The 23,111-nt window shown below is 43.0% G+C and overlaps 2 protein-coding genes and 2 long non-coding RNA genes across 7 annotated transcripts; 2 read left to right on the plus strand and 2 right to left on the minus strand.

The window, feature by feature from the left end:
* Positions 1-910: 910 nt before the first annotated feature.
* HVCN1 (hydrogen voltage gated channel 1) lies at positions 911-7,758 on the plus strand. 3 transcript variants are annotated; one of them, XM_031592535.2, is made up of 7 exons: positions 1,150-1,249; positions 1,449-1,880; positions 2,764-2,983; positions 3,157-3,261; positions 3,523-3,754; positions 5,665-5,777; positions 6,112-7,757. In XM_031592535.2, the coding sequence occupies exons 3-7, from the start codon at positions 2,792-2,794 to the stop codon at positions 6,175-6,177; spliced, it is 708 nt and encodes a 235-aa protein (XP_031448395.1). In that variant the 5' UTR covers positions 1,150-1,249; positions 1,449-1,880; positions 2,764-2,791; the 3' UTR covers positions 6,178-7,757. The 3 variants fall into 3 exon arrangements, with proteins under 3 accessions (XP_031448397.1, XP_031448396.1, XP_031448395.1); XM_031592537.2 differs by lacking the exons at positions 1,150-1,249; positions 1,449-1,880 and adding an exon at positions 911-1,088 and having other exon boundaries at positions 6,112-7,758; XM_031592536.2 differs by lacking the exon at positions 1,449-1,880 and having other exon boundaries at positions 1,149-1,249; positions 6,112-7,758.
* Positions 3,164-6,104, minus strand: LOC149915528 (uncharacterized). The gene is made up of 2 exons (XR_016472154.1): positions 5,816-6,104; positions 3,164-4,206 (listed from the first exon to the last, which is right to left on the minus strand). It is a non-coding gene; the product is annotated as an uncharacterized LOC149915528 (long non-coding RNA).
* Positions 6,382-19,000, minus strand: TCTN1 (tectonic family member 1). Its single transcript, XM_090152755.1, has 15 exons — positions 18,471-19,000; positions 16,951-17,071; positions 15,395-15,525; positions 14,881-15,047; positions 14,395-14,482; positions 13,677-13,786; positions 12,067-12,087; positions 11,491-11,616; positions 10,511-10,636; positions 10,048-10,132; positions 9,567-9,705; positions 9,107-9,263; positions 8,243-8,368; positions 7,759-7,903; positions 6,382-7,193 (listed from the first exon to the last, which is right to left on the minus strand). The coding sequence occupies exons 1-14, from the start codon at positions 18,625-18,627 to the stop codon at positions 7,760-7,762; spliced, it is 1,698 nt and encodes a 565-aa protein (XP_090008881.1). The 5' UTR covers positions 18,628-19,000; the 3' UTR covers positions 6,382-7,193; position 7,759.
* LOC116228593 (uncharacterized) lies at positions 18,905-21,715 on the plus strand. Of its 2 annotated transcripts, none has more exons than XR_004166801.2 (3): positions 18,905-18,993; positions 19,871-20,008; positions 21,628-21,715. It is a non-coding gene; the product is annotated as an uncharacterized LOC116228593 (long non-coding RNA). The 2 variants fall into 2 exon arrangements; XR_004166800.2 differs by having other exon boundaries at positions 21,614-21,701.
* Positions 21,716-23,111: the final 1,396 nt, after the last annotated feature.

A 23,111-nucleotide genomic window follows, 5' to 3' on the forward strand; every position in this document is an offset into this window, starting at 1 on the left:
TGTCTTTTTCTTTGTCAGATGCAGCCCAAGCCCTTCATCTCAGTACCCGCACTCTCCGCATGTTCCGCTTTGGGTGCAGGTGGCCGATGCTGAGCAGCACCGCACCTCCATCCACAGCAGTGTAACAGCCCAGAGGCTGCTGACCTCCTGCATGGAGGTCTCTGTCCCAGTGCCTGCAGCCCAGGCACACCATCCTAATGCAGGGAGGCTCATCCTGCAATTAACAATGTTAAAAGCATTGTTACTATAAAAAGAAAACACTACATACACTCATTGCATATATATTTTCTAGAGTGACTGCCTTCAGCAAATGGATTAAAAATAACCAATCATAGAATGGTTTGAGTCAGAAGGGACCCTCAAAGGCCATCTGTTCCCACTGCCTGCAGTGCACAGGGACACCCACAGCTCCAGCAGTGCTCACAGCCCGGTCCCCTGAGCGTGGCTGTGTGCAGGGATGGGGCACCACCACCTCTCTGGGCACCCTGTGCAGTGCCTCACTGCCCTCAGTGTCAAAACTTCTTCCTTGTATCCAATCTAAATCTCCCTTCTTTTAATTTGGCAGAATCAGCCAGCTGTGATGGGGGTGTGCTCTGGCAACAGAAGAACATGGGTGAGCTGACAGAGCTGCTCTTAGCATTCCTGGCCTTGGAAAAGTTGTTCCCAAGCTGAGGAGCAATGACAATTTGCTCCAGCATGGATCAGAGCTGGTGGAGGCCCCGTTCCACAGTGAGAATGGAGTTGATGGCAGCCAGGAGCACAAGGTACTTCTGTGACCCACAGAGCTCAACCTGCACTCCCCATCCCGACGGCTGACACAGCCCTCAGGCAGCACAGCAGCTGGCTGTGTTTTCACCTTAATTCCTGCACTCCTTACCGAGAACAGATTCGGGTCTGTGGGGCTCTCACGAGGAAGTGCTGCTGTCTGCAGCTTCAGTCCTGAGCTGAGCTGGTGCCTTCTTCCATTTGCTGATTGTGTTGGTGTTTTGGGGCCAGCTGAGACCAAATGCCTAAATGAGCCGGAAACGCCCAGGTTAAAGCTCCTCCTTCCTGCTGCTGCAGGGTCACACCTGTGCTGTTCTCTGCAAGTAGGTGCTTTGGGGGTGGGCTCTGGGACTCTGCACTGGGCATTGTGTGATTGTATGCACTGCTTCCCCTTCACCCCGGGGAATGGGCTGGGGAGAGGGCTGTGTGCTTGGGTTAAGGCTCCAGGAAAAGCGTTAGGCTCTCTAGGAGGAAAAAGAAACAGGTAAAAACAGAGAGCTTTTGCTTGGTGGAGCACTGAGGATACTTTGAGTTTGTTGTAGCGGAGACTCCTTCCTGATGCTTTTGCAGCTGAGTTTGCTCGGTGCACTTCCCAAAGCAGCTGTGTTTGAAAGATGGTGGGTTCCCAAAGTAAGTAGGGCCCTTAAAAATGGAGGTGAGTTAATTGTGGCCTCGTTTCTCAGGTTTACACCGTTGTAATCCTCCTGATCCCGACCTCCGTCTGCTCCGTGGGACTCATCCGCACCCCTCAGCAGCTGAGCTCTGGTCTCAGCACTCGGGCTTCCCTTCCGTGCCCATCCTCGTGGCTGTTTCTTGCAGAACGAGCGCGCAGCTGATTTTGCAAAAAAGTTCAGGAAAACAAACAAAAAGTTAACATCCATTTGGTGTATCCTCTTCCTGCAGCTTCCGCTCGTGGACGTCCGTCGGGGCCAAAGTGGGGAAAAAAAATGCTGCGAAAACGGAAAACGTCAGCAAGAAGGGAGCGAGGCTCCGGGCTGGGGGGAGTTCGGTGGGGCCGGGCCGGGGCAGTGGGGCCGCCCCCGGCCGGGATGGGCGGAGCCAGGCTGGGAGCTCCGCTGCAGCGGGAGGGAAGCGGCGGCAGTGGGACGCGCACGGTACCGGGGCTGCGGGGGCAGTGGGGGGCTGTGGGTCGGCGGGGCCTGGCCACGGCTTCCCAACCCGGGCCGGGGGTGAAGGTGTTGGGCGGGCGCTCGTCTTCCTTTGGGTCTTGGCCCCGTGTTGGGAATGTCTGGGCTCCGGTTCGGTGTCAACAGGGTGGAGAGGTTGGGGTTGGGTTGGGTTGTCCTATGCCACAGTGACGGCTCTGGATCCTGTGACTGGCGGCCCCTCAACTTGGTTGCTTCGAGCGTCGGCCCGTGCTCGGCTCCTGGCCAGGAATGGATGGGGATGGGGATGCAATTATGTACTGGCACCAAGAGAGGGTTCTCTCTTGTGGGGTTGGTGGGCTGGACAAGCTCGCCAAGTTGTCCAGAAGAGGAAGGGCTGTGAAAGGGGAACACAGGAGCAGACAGAGCCCCTCCCGCAGCCCTGCTCGATGTCAGACCACATCCACGAGTTTGGGCTGGAGCTGGGGGTGATGCGAAGGAAGGGAAGTCACAGCTGTTGTTTGGGGTGAGAGGGGCCGGGAGGAGCCGGGCTGAGGCTGCCTGTATGGCTGAGGGAGGCTCTGGGCGCGCAGCGAGGACCGATCTCAATAAGGGCTGCTGTTTTTCCCCTCTAGCTGAAGTTTTGGTATGTTTGGAAGTAACCTGTTGAGGAAGAGCCTCAGAGTTCAGCGGTGCATGGAGCCCTGGGAGGCGGTGGGGGCTCACGCTGTGCCGTGGGCGGCGATGCAAAGCAAGCGGCAGCACCGTGTAGCAATTTCCCGTCCGCAGGCTTTGTTCTCAGAACGAAGCACCGCGCTCTTGTCACGCTCACGGTGCTGAAACGGGAGGTTTCGCATCCCCGGGGAGGTGACGCTCAGCTCTGGTCCCGCAGGCAGGGGATGCCCGCTTGATCCGGAGCCATGTCCCGGTACCTGAAGCACTTCACGGTGGTGGGGGATGACCCCGTACAGTGGAGCAACGATTATCAGAAATGGGAGGAAGAGGAGGAGGACAATGGGGAGAAGGACTCGGAGATCAAATTGGAGCCCTCCCGTGGCCACGTCACCTTCCAAGATGTGATGAAGAAGCTCTTCAGTTCACGCAGGTTTCAGGTGAGGCAGGATAAGCATAGGCAAAAGGAAAACAAGGCAAAGCTTGGCCTGAAGGCACCTGTGGGAGCAGAAATGATGTGGGATTGGGTGCAGGGTGGGAGCTGAGTGGTTTCCTACGGACTCGTGCCCATTTGCTGCACTAGGAGATGTTCACCTGAGTTCTTCTCCTACAGATTGTCATTGTCTTCTTGGTCATCGTGGATGCCTTGCTGGTCCTTGGTGAACTGCTGATGGACTTGAAGATCATCCATCCAGACAAATATCACATAGCCCCAAAGGTAAAACACGAGAAAGAATCAAGGGGAACTGCTGTTTCTCTCTCTTCAGAAAGCTGAGCAGCCCATGGTCAGTGCAGCAGCTCTGTGTTTCCTTGAGCTCAGCAGAGCTGCACTGTGCTCACCACCCCTCTGCTCTGGTTCAGCCAAGGTCTCCCGCAGAGCTCGACTGGAGAAGCCCTGGAGTGGCAGAGGCTCCCAGCCTGCCCCACACATACAGATGGAAAGGGTTCCTAGCTCGAAATCTGCACTCTCTTTTCACAGGTTTTCCACTACCTCTCCCTTTCCATTCTCACCATCTTCCTGGTTGAGGTGGGGTTTAAAATCTTCATTTATGGCCGGGAATTCTTCCACCACAAGTTCGAAGTGCTGGACAGCATCGTTGTCGTCGTGTCTTTCATCCTCGACCTCGTCCTCCTTTTCCGGGAGCACGAGTTTGAAGCTGTGGGGCTCCTGATACTGCTGCGGCTGTGGCGTGTGGCCAGGATCATCAACGGTACGTGGCACAGGCTGGGTCTGCTGCCCTTCCCTGAGTTACCTTGCGCGTTCTTTCCCATCTCAAAGAAAGAGTGCAGGGTCCTCTGTTCTCTCACCAAATTAAGTTTTGCTGGAGTGTGACCTTTGCAAGGCTGTGATCTCTCCGGAACGAAAACAATCCATTGCTCGTGTGGGTGCGATGACTCGGTGACGGGCATAAAGCAGCACGTTTCCCTGCAAGCCACTGGAACGCTGTTCTTGCATAGTTCCCTCCCGAAGGGATGTGACGCACAGCGTTGTTTGCATCGCAGGATCCTCTTGGCAATGCTTTAGCAGGGAGCAAGGTGAACTGCACCAGTGTGGGTTTGATGGCTCTGTCGCTCCGCTGCGGCTCCGTCATCCCCCCCAGGGTGCTGCAGGGAACATCTTGATCTTCTGCTGGGTTTTTCTCGCTGGGAGGTGAAGGATTTGCTGTAAAAAGAGGAATACAAGATGTTCCCAAGTTAGACCTTTCTGTTGGAACTATAAACTGTGGTGAATAGTCGTAAGTTCTGACATTTCTAAATTTGCCATAGCTGGAACCATTTTCTACCTTTTGAAGAAAAGTCATTTTGTGATTTTTTTTTTTTTTTTTAAATAATATACTGGCAATGAGCTTATCCTTAATTCCTGCATGAAACCATAGCCCAAGTATAGACCACAGCCCTGTGCCTACAAATGCACTCCTGGTGAGTGCTTGGTGTAAGTCCTGTGAGTCAGAGTAGGAGGAATAGAGATGCTTAGTCCCCCATAGCTGGCCCCTCTGGTGCCATTCTGATGGGGGCAGCCTCTCTGGAGGATGAGAGGGGGATGAGAGCAACTTGAGGCTCTTTAGGAGGGGAGGTTGGACAGAAAGCAGCCTGGTGTGTAGATGCATAAGCCACAGGAGCTTGGTATCTCTTAATACACCATTTCATAGTGGAAAAACAGCACTGCATTTTGCAAAGAAACCTTATCTTTGGGTCTGTTCCCATGGCAGGGCTGCTCACCATGCCCACCTGCTTGGTGCTGTACTTGGTACCAAACCACAGCTTTGGGTGCTGCTGTGTACAAGTGTGGTTTGGTGCCTTCAGCCCCTGCTGGTTGGTAGAGGCCGGGTTACAGCAGATGGGAGCTGTTTGTTGTTATCAGCGCAAATAAGCGGCATTGCTCATTTGTTTTTGGAGAAATGAACCCCAAAACTGCAGGCCTGCTGCCTGTAGCACTGGTAGCTGAGTTAGTGCATGTTGTTCTGTAAACAGCCAGGAGAGCTGTCAGGTAGGGAGATCGTGCTGTTCTTGGTGCTCTTACCAAGCAGGTTTTTGGTTTTGTTTGTTAGTTGTTTGGCTTTTTTTCCCCCTCAGAAAAGGGTGGGAAGAAACTGCCTTTACTGTGTGGTTTGAGTTCACATGTAATAACCTAAGAATAATTTGGTAGAGAAGTGTCAGATCTGCTCTAAAGGGAAACTGTGTGCCATTACTGCTGGGTTGCACAAGGTGAAGCCAAAATTGTGTGGTCCTGGCAGCAACTCTGTGCCTGGGGCTGAGCTGTGCGCTGCTGCTCAGCAGGTCCTGTGATGTGAGCCCTGCTAGAATGCAGCCCCTCGCTGTACGAGGCATTGGTTACAGCCCTCCTGGCTCTGCCAATTCAAATTCAAGATTTGAATGACAGTTTGAGTGATTAATTCAGCTCTGAGGCCAGACTGTCTCTTCCCAGCAGAGCATCGGTATCTGAGTCCCTGGGGTGGCTCATCTAAAAACCTCCTCATTAAGAAAAGCACTTGGGAAAGGTGGTTATAAGATGACAGAAGCTGAGCTTGAGAGGAACAAGGTTAACTCCCTGTGTACCATTCACCTCCTGCTAGTGGTTGTTTTACATTGTAAAATGAACCCACTGTGAATTGTTGCACAGGAATAATTTTATCGGTGAAGACCCGCTCTGAACAACAAGTGTCCAAGCTAAAGCAGGTGAACCTGAAACTCGCAACAAAGGTTGAACAACTTCAACACAGCTGTGTGGAGAAGGTAAGAAAACACTTTTAAATTAAACATGCTTTACCTACCAGCTGCTCCCAAGGACAAGCTGGCCTGGGATTCTTTTGCAAGCTTGTTGCTGCGAGCTTGGTTTCCTCATCAGCAAGTTGTGAAGTTGTCTGTGAGGAACCGCAGCCTTGCCTGTGCTTCCCTGAGCTGTTTCTGTTTCAAAGGAATGACAGCTACCTCTGTCCTACTTGTGTTAGCCAGGTTGCCCTGTTTTCCTGCAGTGAGACACGTTTCAGCAATGGGAAGATCTGTAGGAATCTAGGAAACTACTTTAAGGTCAGAGTTGTGTGAACGAGGTGACTTTTGTCTCCAACAGGAGCAAGAAATTGAGAGGCTTACCAGGATGTTAAAACAGCACGGGCTCATCAGCGAGCAAACATAGGAGGCTGGTTTTCCAAGGTGGGGAAGTCTGCCATGGCGAGTGCAGTGTTGAAACGTATCAGATTGACCCGAAAGGTTTTCCTCTCTGCCTCCTTTCTCTGGTATAGTGTTGTCTGTAAATGTTTTCTATTTGACCACACTTTGATTAGATCGTGGGATTGCGAAAATAGCTTTACTGGAAAATTGAATGAGTACTCCCTGTAAACAGTGACTCCATAAGGCCCTTGTACAGTTGTACAGACAAAAGTGCAAAATAATTTAATAAAGACACAACTTTACAAGCTGTACATTCAGGAAGTACCACTCATTTCAAGGAATTTTGTTTTTCAGTGATAAGGTTCTTTGTTTGCAACACCTTGTAGAAACTCACTGTAGCAGATATAAGAATTCAGGCTGGAGATGTCATTTCTTCTCTCACAGCTGACCGTTCACCACTGCTACATCTCTTCTTTGCCAACAGTTCTTTTCATACTGTTGGTTGATTTCTGTTGCTGCTTGTGCCACTTCATTATTTATGTTATTATCCAAAAATACCAACATCTGACTTTAGTTGGCGATCAAATGAGTACCAAAATAGAGACAAACACATGCCATCTTATGTCAAACAATGCTTGATTCTCAGCAGCAGATCTGAGTTCTGATATTGTATTCTACCATCTTTTCTTCCATTTAAATGTTCATTTGCAGGCTGCTGGGCTAAGAAGTCGTCTGCTTCTACAGCTCATAAATCAACACATTAAAAGAATTAGAATATGTAAGACAAGATCTAGGTGAGTGGACTTCTGGGAACAGTTAGACTCTGGGAAAAATAAATAAATTAGGAAGCATATTCTAAAGGCTGGTGTTTGAATACAGTGTCAACTTCTTCAGGTATTAGCAGCCCTGGGATATTATAGTTGAAGAGTGAGACTTGAGGAATAGGTGTTGACTGCAGCAGGCTTCTCCAATTGATTTCAGCCACAGCCAGCTGGAGGGTCACTGAGCTCTTCTGAAAGCATCATTTAACTGTTCACATTTCTAAAAAGAAATGTAATACATTAGTGATCTGGGGAAAATAACTAGAAATATGTATCTCATTCATCTATAGAAATAGATAAAGCAGAGGCCTTATCTAATGCCACTTGATTAATTAATAATTAGCTCTGCTGTTCACAGAATAATGTAGCCTAGTTTGCTATGGAGCTGTGCTCCTTCCCTTTCTACCTGCTTGCTGTGAGCCCATTGATCTGGGGCCAGCTCAGAATGCCCAGCTGCTGGCTGGATATGTGCTGACAGGCCAGCTTGCAGCCACTGAGAAGTTCATGCTGCAATGTTTTTTCCTCCCAGCAAAAGTGCAATTGGCAACTCATCACTCATACTTTTTTTTTTTTTTTCCCCCTGCCTTAAAGCTTTTGAGAACCCTCCCAAGGGCTCACCTTTTTTTCTATTGGACAGTTTTTAACTCAGCATGCCCACAGTTTGGAAGAGACTGATGGGCCAAAATAGTGACTGGATAAACCTTGCTTCTTTGGGAAATGGATTAAAAATAGAAAAAGAAATTCACTTTTTATTCTTTCTTTTTTTTTTTGTCTTGGGCACTTACCTTAGACAAATGGGAAGAAAAAGTCATGGGGTAACTTGGCATTAATGGTGGGCCAAGCTTTATAGCCTGGTTCTGCAGGTGAAGAAATATCAGTGAAAACAACAGAACTTGTTATAGGAATAGTCCTTTCTCTTCCCAGAGGAAGCTGCAATGAAAATACAAAGAGGCATTAGCCTTGCTCTTCTCCTTGTATGACTGCTTTGTTTAAACTGAGTTATATTTTTTGCTGTTATTTGTAATAAGATTTTTCCATGTATAGTTCCACACTTCTTTTCATGGCTGATGTACAAATTTTACTGAAGTATGCTTTGGCAAGCTGCCCACAGTCATGTTTGAGTTGGAACAAAATCTGGTGCGTATGATACATTCTAATATAAAGTGTTATCTTTATCTAGAGAGATTAACCAGGTCACTGTTGCACAGCTGATACCTAAGCAAAACAAGCCATTCTTTTTATCTGAAATCCTGTAATTTAATTACATACCTGCTTCAATGTAGTAGTAGTGGTTGTTGCTGTAACGTTTACTATTCTGGCTTGTGGATTGACTAGGGATCCATATTTAGTCCACTTCACTTCTATTTCAAGTGCTACTGGTATTTGGCAGGAGCTCTGAAAAGTGTTAGAAATCCTCTCATTGTCTGACTTGTATGGGAGTAACTGCATTACTTATTCATCTTATCAGATGAGCATAATGCTCCCCAGAAAGCTCACTCCAGGTGGTTAGCAGAGCAGCTCAGCAGTGCCTGTGCCCTGGACTGCTGCCTGCACAGACAGCACAGCCACAGCTTGGGGGTGTCTCTGAAGTTTCTCCATAGGTGACAAACTGACCTTGTAAGTGAACTTCGGGCAGGGCTGTTCTACCTGAGCAGTGCAGGACTTTGGCTCTTAATGACAGTGCTGAGCTGGCTCTTTTCAGCAAAAAGGCTTTTCTAATAGTGATGGCATTTTAGTAGTGCTGTTGGGACAGTAGAAAACCCTTAACTTTGCCAGGGCAGAGTTTTGAATTTTATAACCTTAAATATTTCTAGATTATTTCTTTTTTAACTCTCATGTTCCTGTTTATAGAAATCATTCACTGTTTAACTGCAAAAAAGATGCAAAAAAACTCTATAGAAGCTGTAATTGAGGATGGACTGTCATTCAACCCACTCAAAGTAGCACAAATGCTCTCTTTACAGCAAGAGGGAAATATTTCTTGTTTCTGAATATTCCAGAGGAACTGTCCTCCAATATTTTTTTTTTTTTGCACTTTTTTTCCTGTAGGTCTGAAAAACCTAAGCTGAGAAAGGTTCAGATCCTAGAACAGGAGATAGAAAGGGTGATAGTGAGGGGAGAGTTAATCTTCACCTGTTCTGAGGTGCGAAGGTGAGTTATTGGCACCCAGTCAAGCACATCCTGGGCTTGAGAATTTCCAAATGAGGCCACATATTCAGGAAAGCTTTGTCCCATCAGTAAATCTAGGAGGATCTGAGCCAAGGGCTGGCAATTCATAGCTGCTGTAATTCTTCCGGGGGGAAGTGGGGGGAGAAAAAGAAGTTAAAGCAAAATCCATTGGTTTGGCACAGAAGTAATTTCTCCTTGCTGTCATGCACTGTTCAAGCCTTCCGGCTAAAGTTGCTAATGTGAACAATCTCTCCAAGAGAAAGACCATTGTTAATTAAATGATATTTTTTATAATTAAATACTCTATTCCCAATACTCTTACAGCAGTATGAATGTCCCAGGGTGTGAATAGATCCTACTGGAAAGAGTTGTTTTGGGGCTAAAAGCATTGAATAAGGGAAAGAAAAAAAAAAAGTCCTCTTACCGTAACTTACAGCCTGATATCATGTTGTAACCAAATAACACTGGGGTTCTGGCTTCCTGTGCTGTGAGACAATCCTGGTTGGCTGTACTTTGCAGAATAGTGAGCTGACTGTATTTGTTAGTATTCTGAATGATGCCTGATGTAACACACAGTTAATGGGAAATACAATACTTGAGGATTATGAAGAAAGAATCTGTAGTCAGATCCTTAAGATTCATCTAAAATGCTGTAGTAACCCAAGACTTCTCTTAAACCATGAAGAAGCATTAGAGAATGCAATGAAGATCTGAGTCTACCTCACTGAACAGTTCCAGGAGATTGCAGTGAGGACAGATATTGGTCACTTCTAGAACATAGCCAGAAATCATACATTTACTTTCAGTAAAGAACTAATGAAATGTATAGGGTGTTCAAGCTAGAAAACTTTTGTTAAGTTGGAGCAGAACAAGTGTTGAAAGCAGAATTGCAATAGGGAAAGGATATCCTTGTGGCTTGAAGCCTGCTCTTACAGCCAGTCCAACAACATAACCAGGATTACCACTGAAAGGAACTGGATTTGTATTTACCTGCAACACAAATTTACAGTATTACTTATCTTATACTGAAATATTTGGAAAATGGCAAAATGTTTCAGTGTTCTTCCAGTTAATAACTGCCTTGTACAGTAGTAAAGCTTCACAGTAAAAATATCCCAGTTCTCTGATACTGGGACAAGCTTTGCTTTCTCTGGGATGTGCTTGTACAGAGTGACAGGATGAGTCTTCTAAACATCAAAAGCAGACTTTAGAGGCCCTTAATGTCCAGTTCTGAAATGCTGCCTCATCTGTGTAGTCAGGACAAGTTACATTTTTACCCTGCTGCTAACAATTGTTCTGATTCAAGTTTAATAAGTTTTGTAATTAAATGTCTTTCAACAAGTCATCCATAACATCTCTGACAGTTACCTGAGTAAAGCTGATTTCAAAGCTCTGTTGTATTGAAAGTGCTTCTTTGTTAACTGTTCCCAAGACAAAAGAAGCAGCTGCTTCTATTATTTCTCCTGTGTCTGTGTATGTAATATGATAACTCACCTGAAAATGAAACATTTTAGATATTAATTAGAACAAGTAGATAAGAGTATGGAACTAAAATAAAGGAATTTAAACCTATGTAAGTATTGTTTTCCTTCTTCCTTGTTTAAGAAACACACAGCTACATTGTAGAGATGCATTGTATCCTCAGGTGCAGTAAGGATGGGTCCAGAAAATAGAAGAAACTGAACAAGAGCTTCTCTCTCAAAATTAAGCAGTATTTCCAGTGCTTGTTATTTATTCTATTTTGCCCATTGTTCCTGACCTCACAAGAGAGGGAGTTTTAAGCCTACAAGAAAAGCTATAATTTGTTCTGACAAAACCATAACATTTGCAAAGAAGTTAGTAGCCACATCAGCATATTTAGGTGTAAAGGACATGATTGTTACCAAATCAAGCCACTGATTAGCAATGTTTAGAAACAGATCTATGTTTGGAGCCTCATCAAAACTGACTTCTTGATAAACTTCTAGGTGTGTTTCTAATGTTCATCTACTTAGGATAAAGAGGTTAATCTGCAGTGCATATTCCTCTCTCTCTGTTACCACTGTGCCTTAAGTCTCCCAAGGATAATCTGGATTCTAAACTCATTTATTATCCATTGTGTTATATATGTAGAGCAATAATAAAAAAGATTTCATCTTGACTGCACCTTATGTTGCATATTGTTGTTATTTTGTTGCAAAATGTATTTTTCTATCCTAAAGTTTCTCTTGTGACACTAGCTTTGGAGATACCACAATATATGGAAATGGCAAGGCCTCTCTCACATCTTTGTAAGTTGTGAATCAGAAATTATTTGATGCACACTTTTTTCACTAAACAAAAGAGGGAAAAGGAAATGTCATACCTACCCCAAGAACTATATTTGTGCACAGTTCATTCAAAACCATAGGGTGCCTGAGGACATCACTGCTGTTAAGTAAAGTCTGCATTCCATTCAGAGATTGGATAACTATGGACCGGACAGTAATATTAACCTGAAAAATAATCCATGTCATTTCTAAATGTTGTGTATAATTATTTTTAGCTTTTTCTGTATTGTTATATTTGTGACTCTTCAGAAGTTCTGTTCTGCAGGGACAGCAGTCAATAGTCCTTTAAGCAAGCATATTGATGAAGTTCAACTAAAAAAGCAAATAAAATTAGCTAATAGTTTCATGCTGGGGTACTACATCAGATTAAAGTTGCCTGCAGATAGCATGTTATCTTGTTGGTAGCATGTTATCTTGGAGTTGCTAATATTATTACTGAATAAAAGCTGCAGCATTTTTGTCCTAAGGCAGTGCAGGGGATTTTTGCCTTACTTTTTGCTCTAAAGAATAAGGCTGAAGTCACTGTTCTGATGAAGTCAGTGAAAAACTCCCGCTGACTATAACAGAGTAAGAAGTTCACCCCCCCCCCCAGTTCCAAGTTAGAAAGATACTTACCATCTGACTTGATTTAGGCACCTAGAGGAGAATAAAAGAGCAATTTCAAACAATAGCAAAGGTATGAACTATTACAAGTAGCAGTTAAGTAAAGCAATTAAGGTTTAATTGCTTTGCCTGTTTAATCCCTTCTCCCTATCATTACAGTGATTTTTGAATAGTGAAAGTCATTGGATACACCCTGCTGTATCTAAGTAGTGTGAAAATAACTGCTATTTGTGGCTAGTATGCAAAATGTTACAGTTCAGTGCTCTTCTTCCCCTGGCAGCAACTGGAAAGTTTCTTAGTGACTACCAGCAGTTTTCCACCAGGCTGAGCTTTGTCTGCACTCCTAACAAACATGCAAGGCATACAAGAAGTACAAGACAAATCTAGTATTTCCCTCTGATGCTGACTGCAACTCAGAACTAACACTGAAGTTTATTTGCACCAGAAAGGAGAAGGCACCTCGGTTTGGCATTACTACTGCTGTGTATCATTTTGTTGGTCCTACTCGGAGTGTTAGAGAACATTCTTCCTATTACTAGTCTGTGCAAAAACATTTGTAACCATTCACAGAATGCTAATTTAGGAAATCTGCAAGACTGTACCCAAAGAAAAGCTTTTGTTGCCCCGTTCTCATGATAGTGAGTCCATAATTTCATGGTCTCTAAACAGATAAATGAGAAGTTAAGTATCCCTCTGTCATTACAAGTGCATGGTTACACGCAGTTACCCTGTTGGAAAGGCCTTCATATCACTCAAGTTTCCCAGCTTGGCAGTGAGCATAAGCTCCTAATGATGGGGTTGGAACAGTAATGATGGAAAGGAACAGTAGTGCGAGTCTGCTCACCAAAGGCTCCCGGCCTTCCTGGGCTGATGATTTTGCCATTTTTTTTTGCTAGTAGCTCCACCTGCTGGCACTGAAAGGGTTTCCTGCTCTGCCCTCTGACCATCCCAAAACAAAATAATTTTTCTGTTTTCACGTCCCATCTTCACAAGGGGAGCTGCCTACAAACCAGCTTTACTGTCCACTTGGCCCTCTCTAATATTCCTCAACATTTGCACAGGGGACTTCTGTATAAATATGAACCTCTTGTTCAAAAAAAGAATGAAAATGTAACCTTAGCTTTGAAAAACAGCCACAGACTGGACTTGGTGGTAGGCTGGATATGAACATGTTCACTCTCAGAGGAGTAAAAGATCACATTATTTGAGGAGTATAATGAAGATCATTGCACATGTGTGCAATAACTCTATATTAACACCATTATTAAAAACTGAGGAGTATTCAACCTTACAGATTCTTTAAGTAAAAAGATTTACATGCACAAGCACATAAAATTGCTGCCACTGCAAAGTTAGCTCAGTGACACAAGTTTCTTTCTTCTAGACCATTACTTTTGCTGGCTAAGCAGACAAGGGTAAATGCTTCTGTTAATTCAGCATGAAGTAAAAACATTTCTAAAAGTTTTCTATGTAAAAGTCTGCTGGATTTTTCCTAACCCATGGTTTAAATATCAAAAAGAAACGTCATATCCTGTAGGCAATAGCAGTTACTTAATTCTGGAAATGCAAAACAATATGTAATATGGACAGTCAGCTACATGATGCTTTCAGATCATACTTACTGCTAAAATGCTGGAGTTGATATAAAAAAGCATACTAGCTGCTTGAACATTGTCACATTTTTCCAAGCTGATTGATCGAATGCATTTTGTAGCCTGCTGTACTAAGAACCCTGGAAGAGAGTCACAAAGTATTGCTGAAGGAGATTAAAGACTAATTATGAAAAACACAAATAAAAAACTACAGAAGAACATATTTAACAACGGGTCTTGGAAAATGCAAGCTTCTTTTTTGTTGTTGTTATCCTTTACAGATTTTCAAGAAACTGAAAGTTCAAAATGTAGGGTTCAAGTCTGCAAGTCTGACTCCAGTTGCATTCAAACTGTGAAAGAAACCTCATTCTGTTAAAAAGATGTCTTAAAGAGGTTGCCCAGTTAGGTCATACTTATGCAACACACTCTCACAGTGTCACCCTTGTACTACTTTACTATATCAATTAAATCAATTATTAAGTCGATGTTGCATAAACAAAACATTAAAAAGAAATACCAACCAAGGATTCCCATACCTAGCTCTGAATGTCTAACATCTCTGCAATACAACTTCCAACCTATGTCTAAAAAAACCTCCACAGACTCAGAAGATATCTGTAAAACATTTGTTCACAAATCTTTATCTGCATTTACATTGGTGTGTGTGATGGTTTACTGACTGATTAAGCTTAAGTTAGAACAGAATATTCTACTGCAAATAAACTGGAATTCAAATGCATTTTCCAACCTGCAGGGTTTGCATCAGAGCACCAAGAGGAGACAACAGGACTAGGCAGCCTGAGAAATGCATCCACCGTCTGTATAGGAACACCATACTGCCAAACAAAATGACATATTCAAATATATAGGTATATTTTGGTTCATGGAAAGTTTTAGAGCATTTGCATGAACAGCAAATCTGTATAACAGAAGTTATTTTTTCCATTACATCTGTCAACACCACATACCACTTTGCATGTCAATTCTTAAGCCACCACTAACAGCTTTCTTTGTTCAGAACAGCTAGTGACTTTCCTCAGATCTTAAAAATCTAGCTCACTTTTGAAGAAAGCCAATACAACACTACACATTTCTTTTTATATTTCTATGTTTAAAGACCAAAACAACAATTTTCCTTTTACAGTACTGCAATTTTTTACAAGCAAATGCAAACAATGCCCACTTGCTTTTTTACAAAGCAATTTAACACTACTTGAATCATACTATCATGTACCTCATATCTGTAACTTTCGTTTGCATCAGAAGGGTCTGAAGCATCTGAGTTCATACTCCAGTTGTCGGGCTCAGCACTGAAAGTAGCACTTCCATACTTCCTAAGTAGTTGATCAAAATTTTCAGCAGTAGGTATTTCAGGGGAACTAAAGGAGAGTGCTTGTTCATCTGCCAAAACATTTTAAAGAATGAGATGACTTTTAGGATAAAACATATAATTTTTATTAAGGAAAATGTCACTTTTCAACCCTTGATTTGCCAACAGAAAATAAAATTAGATTAAAATTGTTAATTAAGCTTTGTTAGAGCCAGAAGCATACTTCCAATAAAGAAGACTAAGACTTGGAGTATGAGATAGTTTCACAAATAAAAGTATTACAACATAAGGACCATGAGCACAGAACAATCAGTTTTTTTGACAAGTTTAGTTATTGTTAATTTTAGTCTATTTTTGTACCTAGAGAGCTTATAAAAACAGGTGTCTAATTGCTTAAATTGGCAATAACATTACTTACAGTTTGTAGCATGAATGCAGAAAACACTGGGATTTATATGGTCAACTAATTTAAAAACTCTTTCTGGTGGATTTGCTTCAGTATCAAGTGAATATATAGCAGCTTTCTGCCTACAAAGACGGCTGTCACCTCTGCAAGTAATAATAAAAAAATCAGTGATCCACTAGAACTTACTACTGACCATATTTTAAAGTTCTCTTTGTGTGCTGAGGCAGCAAATGGGTAATTAGGCAGAGTTAAAGCAGTCAATGGCAGGTACTGAGAAAGTGAAACAGCTTTTCAAAATGACCTTTTAAGCACCGGAGCTAAACTTAAACGATGAGGTGAAGCACTGGTTCGTAGGATCCCATCCTGTATCAAACACCCTTTTTCCTCAGTTTCAGATACTATATATAACCTCTCACCTCTGATCAGGCAAAATCTGTTCAATGATTACCACAATTACACAAGTGTATATAAATCCAAATGTAAACGAGATCCACAATATTTGCAGTCATTGGAAATTTCATGCAAAATGAACATTTTATAGAAAAGAATTCTTGGGGACAAGTACAACTTCATTTTATGCATTTCTAGTTGACAAAGACAGAACAGTCACCTGAGGCAATTTAACTGTCATTCAGGAAGGCGTTGATTAGACCTTTCTGATACACCTAAATATCTATAAATGGGTAGCAGTAGTCATTATGTGCAAGAACAATAAGAAATGGCAGTCTGGGATGACTGCTAATTCAAATTTCAAAGCACCAAGAATAAACCCCAGCATTCAGATTGGCATAATTTATGCAGAAGGTGGGTTGAAGTTCTGTACTTATTGTTCTGAGAAGTCACCAAGAGATTTTACATTAAGATAATAAAGTAAGCTTTCGTAACTCCTTTTTGAGAGGATGGAATTAGGTAAAAAAAAAAAAATAGGTTTTCAGATAAACTGTAAATAGCAAGGAAATAACTAGTGATGTTACTTTATGCATATAAAGTTACATTTTACTGTTTGAAAAGTGACAGATTGGCAGCGAGGCAGCAGGCTGGGACCATTGACTTGTAAAACTAGGATCAGAGCAACACTCACACTATTTCATTAAGCCCTGAATTGATCATGTTTCTAGTTGATACTGTAAACCTCAATTAGAGGTTACTGAGAAGCTGCTGCTGGATTATGGAGGTGGCCAGATGGTCGCGTGGCATCAGCTTTCTTAAATTCCAGACACTGCATTATATCGATGAAGGTCTGAAGATATATTCTTCTTCCTTCAATGCAAGGCTTCATCAGTTCAGCACCCACGCATGGTAGGGCAGTACAACAGGAAGAAAAAGGAAGAAGCACAAATTTAGAAAACAGGGAATGAGAAACTGGGCTGGGAGGCCAATTTGCTGTTCTGTCTGGTTGGGAGCCAAAAGTTTATAGGACTAGGGATTGGTGAAAGGGTAGGAAGGGGTTAGAATGACAGGGGAAGAGACTGGTTAGGAATTTGTAAGAGGAGAATATTGAGCTCATACAAATACATGTGACAAATAAAACTGAATTTTATATTTCAGATAGCTGTTTATTCACTTACGTGACAATAGGAACTGAACATGTAGTAAAGAGACTGAAATCTGCTGCACTGCAGTCAGGGTCACAACAGCAATTTATATCACACTGTGCCACCAGCAGATCACAAACACACAGCTTGGCAACTGGAGAAAAGATTTAAATTAGAATTAGAACTGGAACTTTGCACGCTACAGCATGTTCCCTAACACTTTCAATTTTCACTTCACCTTATTTTGACAATGGTTCAAAAGTCTATATCCAAATTCATGCTGTTTTTTTTTTTTTTTTTTCTCCGAGTCATTTTTAAAAGCTCTTTTCTGTCAGTTAGCAAATCTAGTAGGAGCAAATAACAAAACCAAGAGCATACCAAAATCTGACACTTTTTTTTTCCCTATGAAATTGAAAAAGCAACTGGAGTTTATAGGAATTTTGAAGGTATGAAACTGGGTCCTGCACAAGAAAAGATATAAACAAGGCAGTGATACTATGTTTATCTGTTTGTTACAAGGTAGTGAAATTATGTTTATCAGTTTGTTGAATATATTTGGAAGAAAAAAAAACTCGCAACATTTTTATAAGAGCAGCGATTTACAAATATTGAGAATGTCCCAGAAAGCAGAAATACAGTTCCCTGATGTGCCAGCATAACCAGAGTTGACCTCTTTGTTTTTTCTCTCTGTCTTTAGATATCGTAAAATATTGCAATAATACAAAAAGCAATTTCTAGCAGTACTATAAATGGTTTATATTAAATAAATGTGGCAACTTCTTAAAACGCTCTTAGGTTTTCCAGTTTACATATTCAAAGAATATTTAATATTTTATTGAGCTGTTGTTGAGAGTTGCTGTTCCATAATAAATCTAAACTTGAGGATAGCCCAGACACTGCAAACAAGACTTCAAAGAATGTTTGCTTACAAAACTATCCCTCTTTTATTTCCATTTGACTATTTCCCACTTCTCCTGGGCCTCCTGGATGCTCTCTGACCATCTGAACAATACCCACACCGTTCCTGGAAGCTCTGAGGTGTTGCTGTTCTGTCATCTGAGTTTTGGTGGAACCTTTAGCTCACCTTGTCCACAAGAGCAGTTTGAACACAGATGACGAGACTGTGAATTCCTCTCTCTGAGATGGAGGATTTAGGGCTCTTATCCCTAAAGAGGCATGGACTGGGACAACATGTTTTGGAGAAACTGTGCTGGTGACAACTACACTGGGAAATCAGAAGTTAAATAAAAGTCCACCTGCCAACTAGAAGACAGCAGGAAACACTTTCCAACAGCTCAATGACAAACATTTGTGATCTGTGTCGTGATAGCGCTGTATATCCACAGAAACAGGACTGGATTTGAAGTCTGGGGCAAACTGTTGTGCCGCGGCAATAAACACCAAGAGAAAGAAGCAGGGCAGATGCCTCACAGTCTCACCCTAGATAGAGGAGGCCCAAGGGCCCGGCAGTGAGCGGAGGCTCTCACAAGGCCCTGAGAGGGCCTCCCCTCGGGCCGGGCGCCGCGCAGCCCCCCGCCCCACCCGGCACCCACCGTCCGTGAGCGGGGCCGGCCCGCTACGACCCCGCTCCCAAGCGGTAGCACGGGTCTTCGATGGCGCCTCTGGGCTGGATGGGAGCTCGGTGCTGGGCTCGGCTGCCCGAAACGGCGACAAGAAAAGAAGCAGGACAAACCTCAGCGCCGCCGCCATGACGGCCGCTGCTAGGCCGCCCCCAACGACAGCCTAGGCCTCCCCTAGCAACGGCCAAGGCCTCCCTTAGCAACGGCGCGGTTGCCAGGGAGCGCGGAGTGTGATGGGAAACAGCGCCCCCCTGCGGCCGCGGGGCATCACGGGAAGCGGCGCGGGGTGTTGTGAGGCGTTGTGTGGGAACGGCCCCTCTTGGACTATAAAATCCCGCGTTTAGCGTGTCTTTGCAGCTTTATTTCTAATAATACGCACCTCGTTAGCTTTTAAAGTTTATCAGTTTCTTTTTTTCTCGGCTCTTTCGCCTTGTCAGTACTCTGCAAGTATTGAGGATGGTCCCGGTGTGTCCGTTCCAGCTCTGAGCGTTCTGTGGTAATTAATCTCGTGGTGTAGGAGGGTGATTTTGTACCGATCTGACAGTTGGAAAATCTGAGCTTGAGTTACACAAACGCCTGTAGTTCCTTGGTGTTTCCTCAGAAACGCCGAGCTCCGGGCTTTGCTTCCACCCCGCAGCCTTTCTCACTTGGCCTGGCAGCCTCATGGCGAGGTGCAGGGCAGGGCTGGCTGTGCTGCTCTGAACACTGCAGCCTCTCGAGCCCTGCCTCACAAAGCAGGAGGCACAGGGTGTGGAATTCAGCTGAGGGTCTTTTTGCACCTAATGGAGTTAAAAGAGCCGTAGCTTTGAGAATCAGGTGGCTTTAGGTAGCCCCTAAGGAAAGGAGGCTTGTTTTCCTGCCTGCTGAAAGGCAGGTGAAGCTCTTTTCCTTCCTCGTTGAGTGAAATTTCCACACCCTCTTGCTTGAGAGAAAGTAGAATAGATTTTGAAGCTTTAATTCTAACTACCGTGGTGCTTGTCCTGCCTGCAGGGAGAGTCTGACCATATGCCTGCTCTCTCTCCTTTGCTGTTAGGTATTAAAGAGCAGGCATCTCTTTGGGTGAGTCTGATTTAGGGGCTTATAACCCTTTGAAATTCCTCGAGTGGTCTGCTCCCACCTACCACAAGTGGTCAGGTAACAAGCATAAAGGTGTTTCTCCTACCTTTTGAAACTTGGAATTTTATTTGTTGTTTTAGAGGGAAATTGGTGTTTTATTGTTTATCATCACTTGTTTAACAATGTTATCATCAGATAATTAATAATGAATCACCCCGCATTTGTTTACACTTTTCTTATGGATTTAAAATGAGTAAAAAGAGCTGCTGATAATGCACAAGGGAAAATAGAATTTAATACATTACTTTTGCATACAGAACAACTTTATGAAGCTGATTATACACAGTGGACCAGAGTCATGAATGGAAATCCAAGCCTTGCTGAAATCTCTGGGCTCATCTTAAGCACAGAGCAGACCCTGAATACATGTGGGAAGGAGCTGGATGAGTAAAGAGGTATTATTTCTTACCACATCTACCACTGAAACTGGGAGGCTGTTCAGTAGGAACATACAGAGTGATTAATCTATTTTTCTCATGATGTTTTTCTTCAGAAATAACGTAGGACTTTTCTCATACCAATAGTTCACCTAACCACATCCCCAGGACTTGCTGTAAAAGAACGGGATATAGGATGAACATGGGGGTTGTGTTACTTGACTTTCCATTTTATTAATGCTTAAGTGATTAATCCTGAATTCCTCAACACTAGGATGTGATAGTTCACTAAAATTGTGAATTCCTTCCAGAAATACATGCACAAACAGAATGCAATAAGTAAAGTCATTGCTGAAAGAAACTAGGAGAAAAAAATCTCTGACTTAGAAAAAGTCAAAGCAAAAGCCAAGTATAAGAGAGATCATTTGAAAAATCCTACGCCACCAAAAGAAAAAACAACCAAAAACCCATCATTGTGTTAGACTTCTGAAGCAGGTTCCAAAAAGCAGCACCCTACAGTGTGTAGAACAAGATCAGGACGTTAATAAATAATGCATGTCCTCCATCAGAGATATTTTAATTTATCCATCAACATGAATTAATTAATAATGTAAAAGGGCACTATGGTACCCATGTGGGAATTCCTATGAAATGAAAATTCAAGCAGTTTAAAATGCAATAGATTGCTCTCTATTAAAAAACATGTTAAGGGACTTACTGTATTACTATTTTACTTTAAGCAACAAGGTTTTGATGTGTTTGAACATTATAGTGTGCCATTTGGAATCCAAATATTGCAGGATTAAGTCCATTGAGTGACTGATTATAAACACAAACAGAATTAACACACGTGTCTTTTATGAGATGCTAAAACAAAGCAAAAAATGCATTACCTAAATTTCAGTTTCTATCATTTAAGCATATTTTACTAATTCAGTAAAATTCATTTTCACTCATATAACAACTTAAATCATAGCCCTTTCCTTCTAAAATTGTTTTAGCTTAATTACTGCTATACATACAAAACTATTGTTGTTCTCAGAACAAAAAACAGTAGAGTTTTTAGAGTCATGTACCAATCAATACCCATCCTGAATGTACTTCAAAATATTCAAATCTAGGTGAACAAACTGGAAAAGTCAATATGTTTCTCATCAGTGGGAAAGTGTCAGACATTCTGCTTATGGGCACACATCCTTTTGATTAAACAGTGTAATTTTATTTTTGGACGTTTAAATTAACTCAGAGTAGGATTAGTTTAATAAACACGGTCTTCATAAATTACAGTGGATGAGGTGCTCAAGGTGTTTGTTGGCTGAGCCTGTGCTGCTCTCTTTGAACATGCCATACACAAAGCTTTTAACAGACTTGGAACAGATTTCAGTGTGAGGAAGTTTTCTGTAACAAAAAGTACTCATCAGACCTACTGTTGTGAAAGAGCTCCTATAGGAAGTGGTATCATTCCTGGTGCTTCAAAATTAGAAGAAAATCCTGTGAGGAAACGATTTTGTATTGTTAGTTTAAATATGTATTCACTTAAATATGCATATTCCAAACAGATATTTCCAGTTTGATCCATTCAAAACACTGACAGAAGTAACAGTCATCATTAATCTGCAGTAGTTTGTATTTTACAGAGAAGCTGAATAACTTCGGTGAAGTTCTAAAAGAACCAATGGAGAAATTGATGCATGAAATGTCAGCCCTCCCAGGGTATCACAGAGGTCCTATTTGGAGTTCTAGTTGCTCGCCCTGAGAGCGATCTCCTGACCCTGCATCTTCCATGTGGGCACTTCTGGTAACACTGTCATTTTCACAGCAGTTTCCTGTTTGATATTAACTATGCTGTCCTAACTTCTTTGCAAGGCAAACATGGTTTTTGTTCTGTGACAGATGACTTTAAAAATACAAGTGGACAGGCATTTTTAATTAAAGTCGAAACAAAGTTAAATAAGCCTGAAGTGAAGTGCATTCTGCTCTAGCACAACGTTAACTCAAACAAATCGTGAGAAGCCTTGGAGCCCTGTGCTGCCTCTGTACAGCAGATGGCATTACAGGTAATATTTATCATACTCCAGTTCCAAGGCGAAGATAGCAGGGAGGGAGTACTGACGTCAGCTACAAGTGAATCAGTCTTAATACAAGCTGAAAAATTGCTTGTGCCTTCAACAGTCGATTACATTGTACAGCATTTCTGCTTTGTGCTCCACATCTCACTTATTAGTCTGTCTGAGCAAGCCTAGCAGGAAGAGTTCATTTCGTTTTGCAGCTTAAATGAACTGATGTAAATGGATCTTGGACTTTGAGGTGGGAAGATTCCACCCAGCTGCTGTAACCAGGGGAATGCCCTTTGCTCCAGTTTTTGTGCCAAATTTGTGCATTTGAGAATTTTAAACAAATACCACTTGGCAGGATCTTGGCCCTGGGGGTACGATAATAGTACTGAGTGAGACAGCAATGTACGTACAGAGATCCATCAGCACTGATAGTGAATAGTAGGAAAAACCAATCTTGTTGTATTTCATTTAAAATGGGGGTTTGGTGTTATTTTTTTCTCCCAAGAGCCAAGTGATCTTCTGAATGAATGCCAATAGCAGTTTTCATCTGGGGGAACTGTCATCACATCAGAGTGAAAGAGTTCAGCAAAGGTTAATTATTATTACGTAAACGATGTTGTCTTCCTTGGCCGTCTGGGCCAGCCTGAGTGGATGACCAGAGATGGAGGGATTATGAACTGCTCACAGCATGCCCTCGCAGGAACACGGAGTCATGCTCTGCTGAGTGTTTTTGACAGCCCTGCTCTCATGCTGAGTTTCTCAATCTGTGAGGCATGGCCGATTGATAAAGTGCTACAGAGCGTGTCCCATCCTGCTTCAGGAAATGCATTGTGATGGGGCACGGAGAACTCGTGCTCACTTGGAAGTGAGGTGGGGGATTACAGATGGAGAAGCGGTGTGCATCCAGCCGGCGTAGGACAGAACACCTTGTGATGGTGAGAGCTGTCTCAGGGCACACCAGCACTATAGACAGGACTGAAATCTGGTGCCTTAAAGAAGAAATCAGGTTGGGTTGGCCTTAGCCTAGAAGGAACCTGGACAAGAAGAAGGAAGAACGAATGAGT

This window comes from Phasianus colchicus, chromosome 18 (assembly GCF_987193195.1).
Source record: "Phasianus colchicus chromosome 18, bPhaCol1.hap1.1, whole genome shotgun sequence".
Lineage (NCBI taxonomy): Eukaryota > Metazoa > Chordata > Aves > Galliformes > Phasianidae > Phasianus > Phasianus colchicus.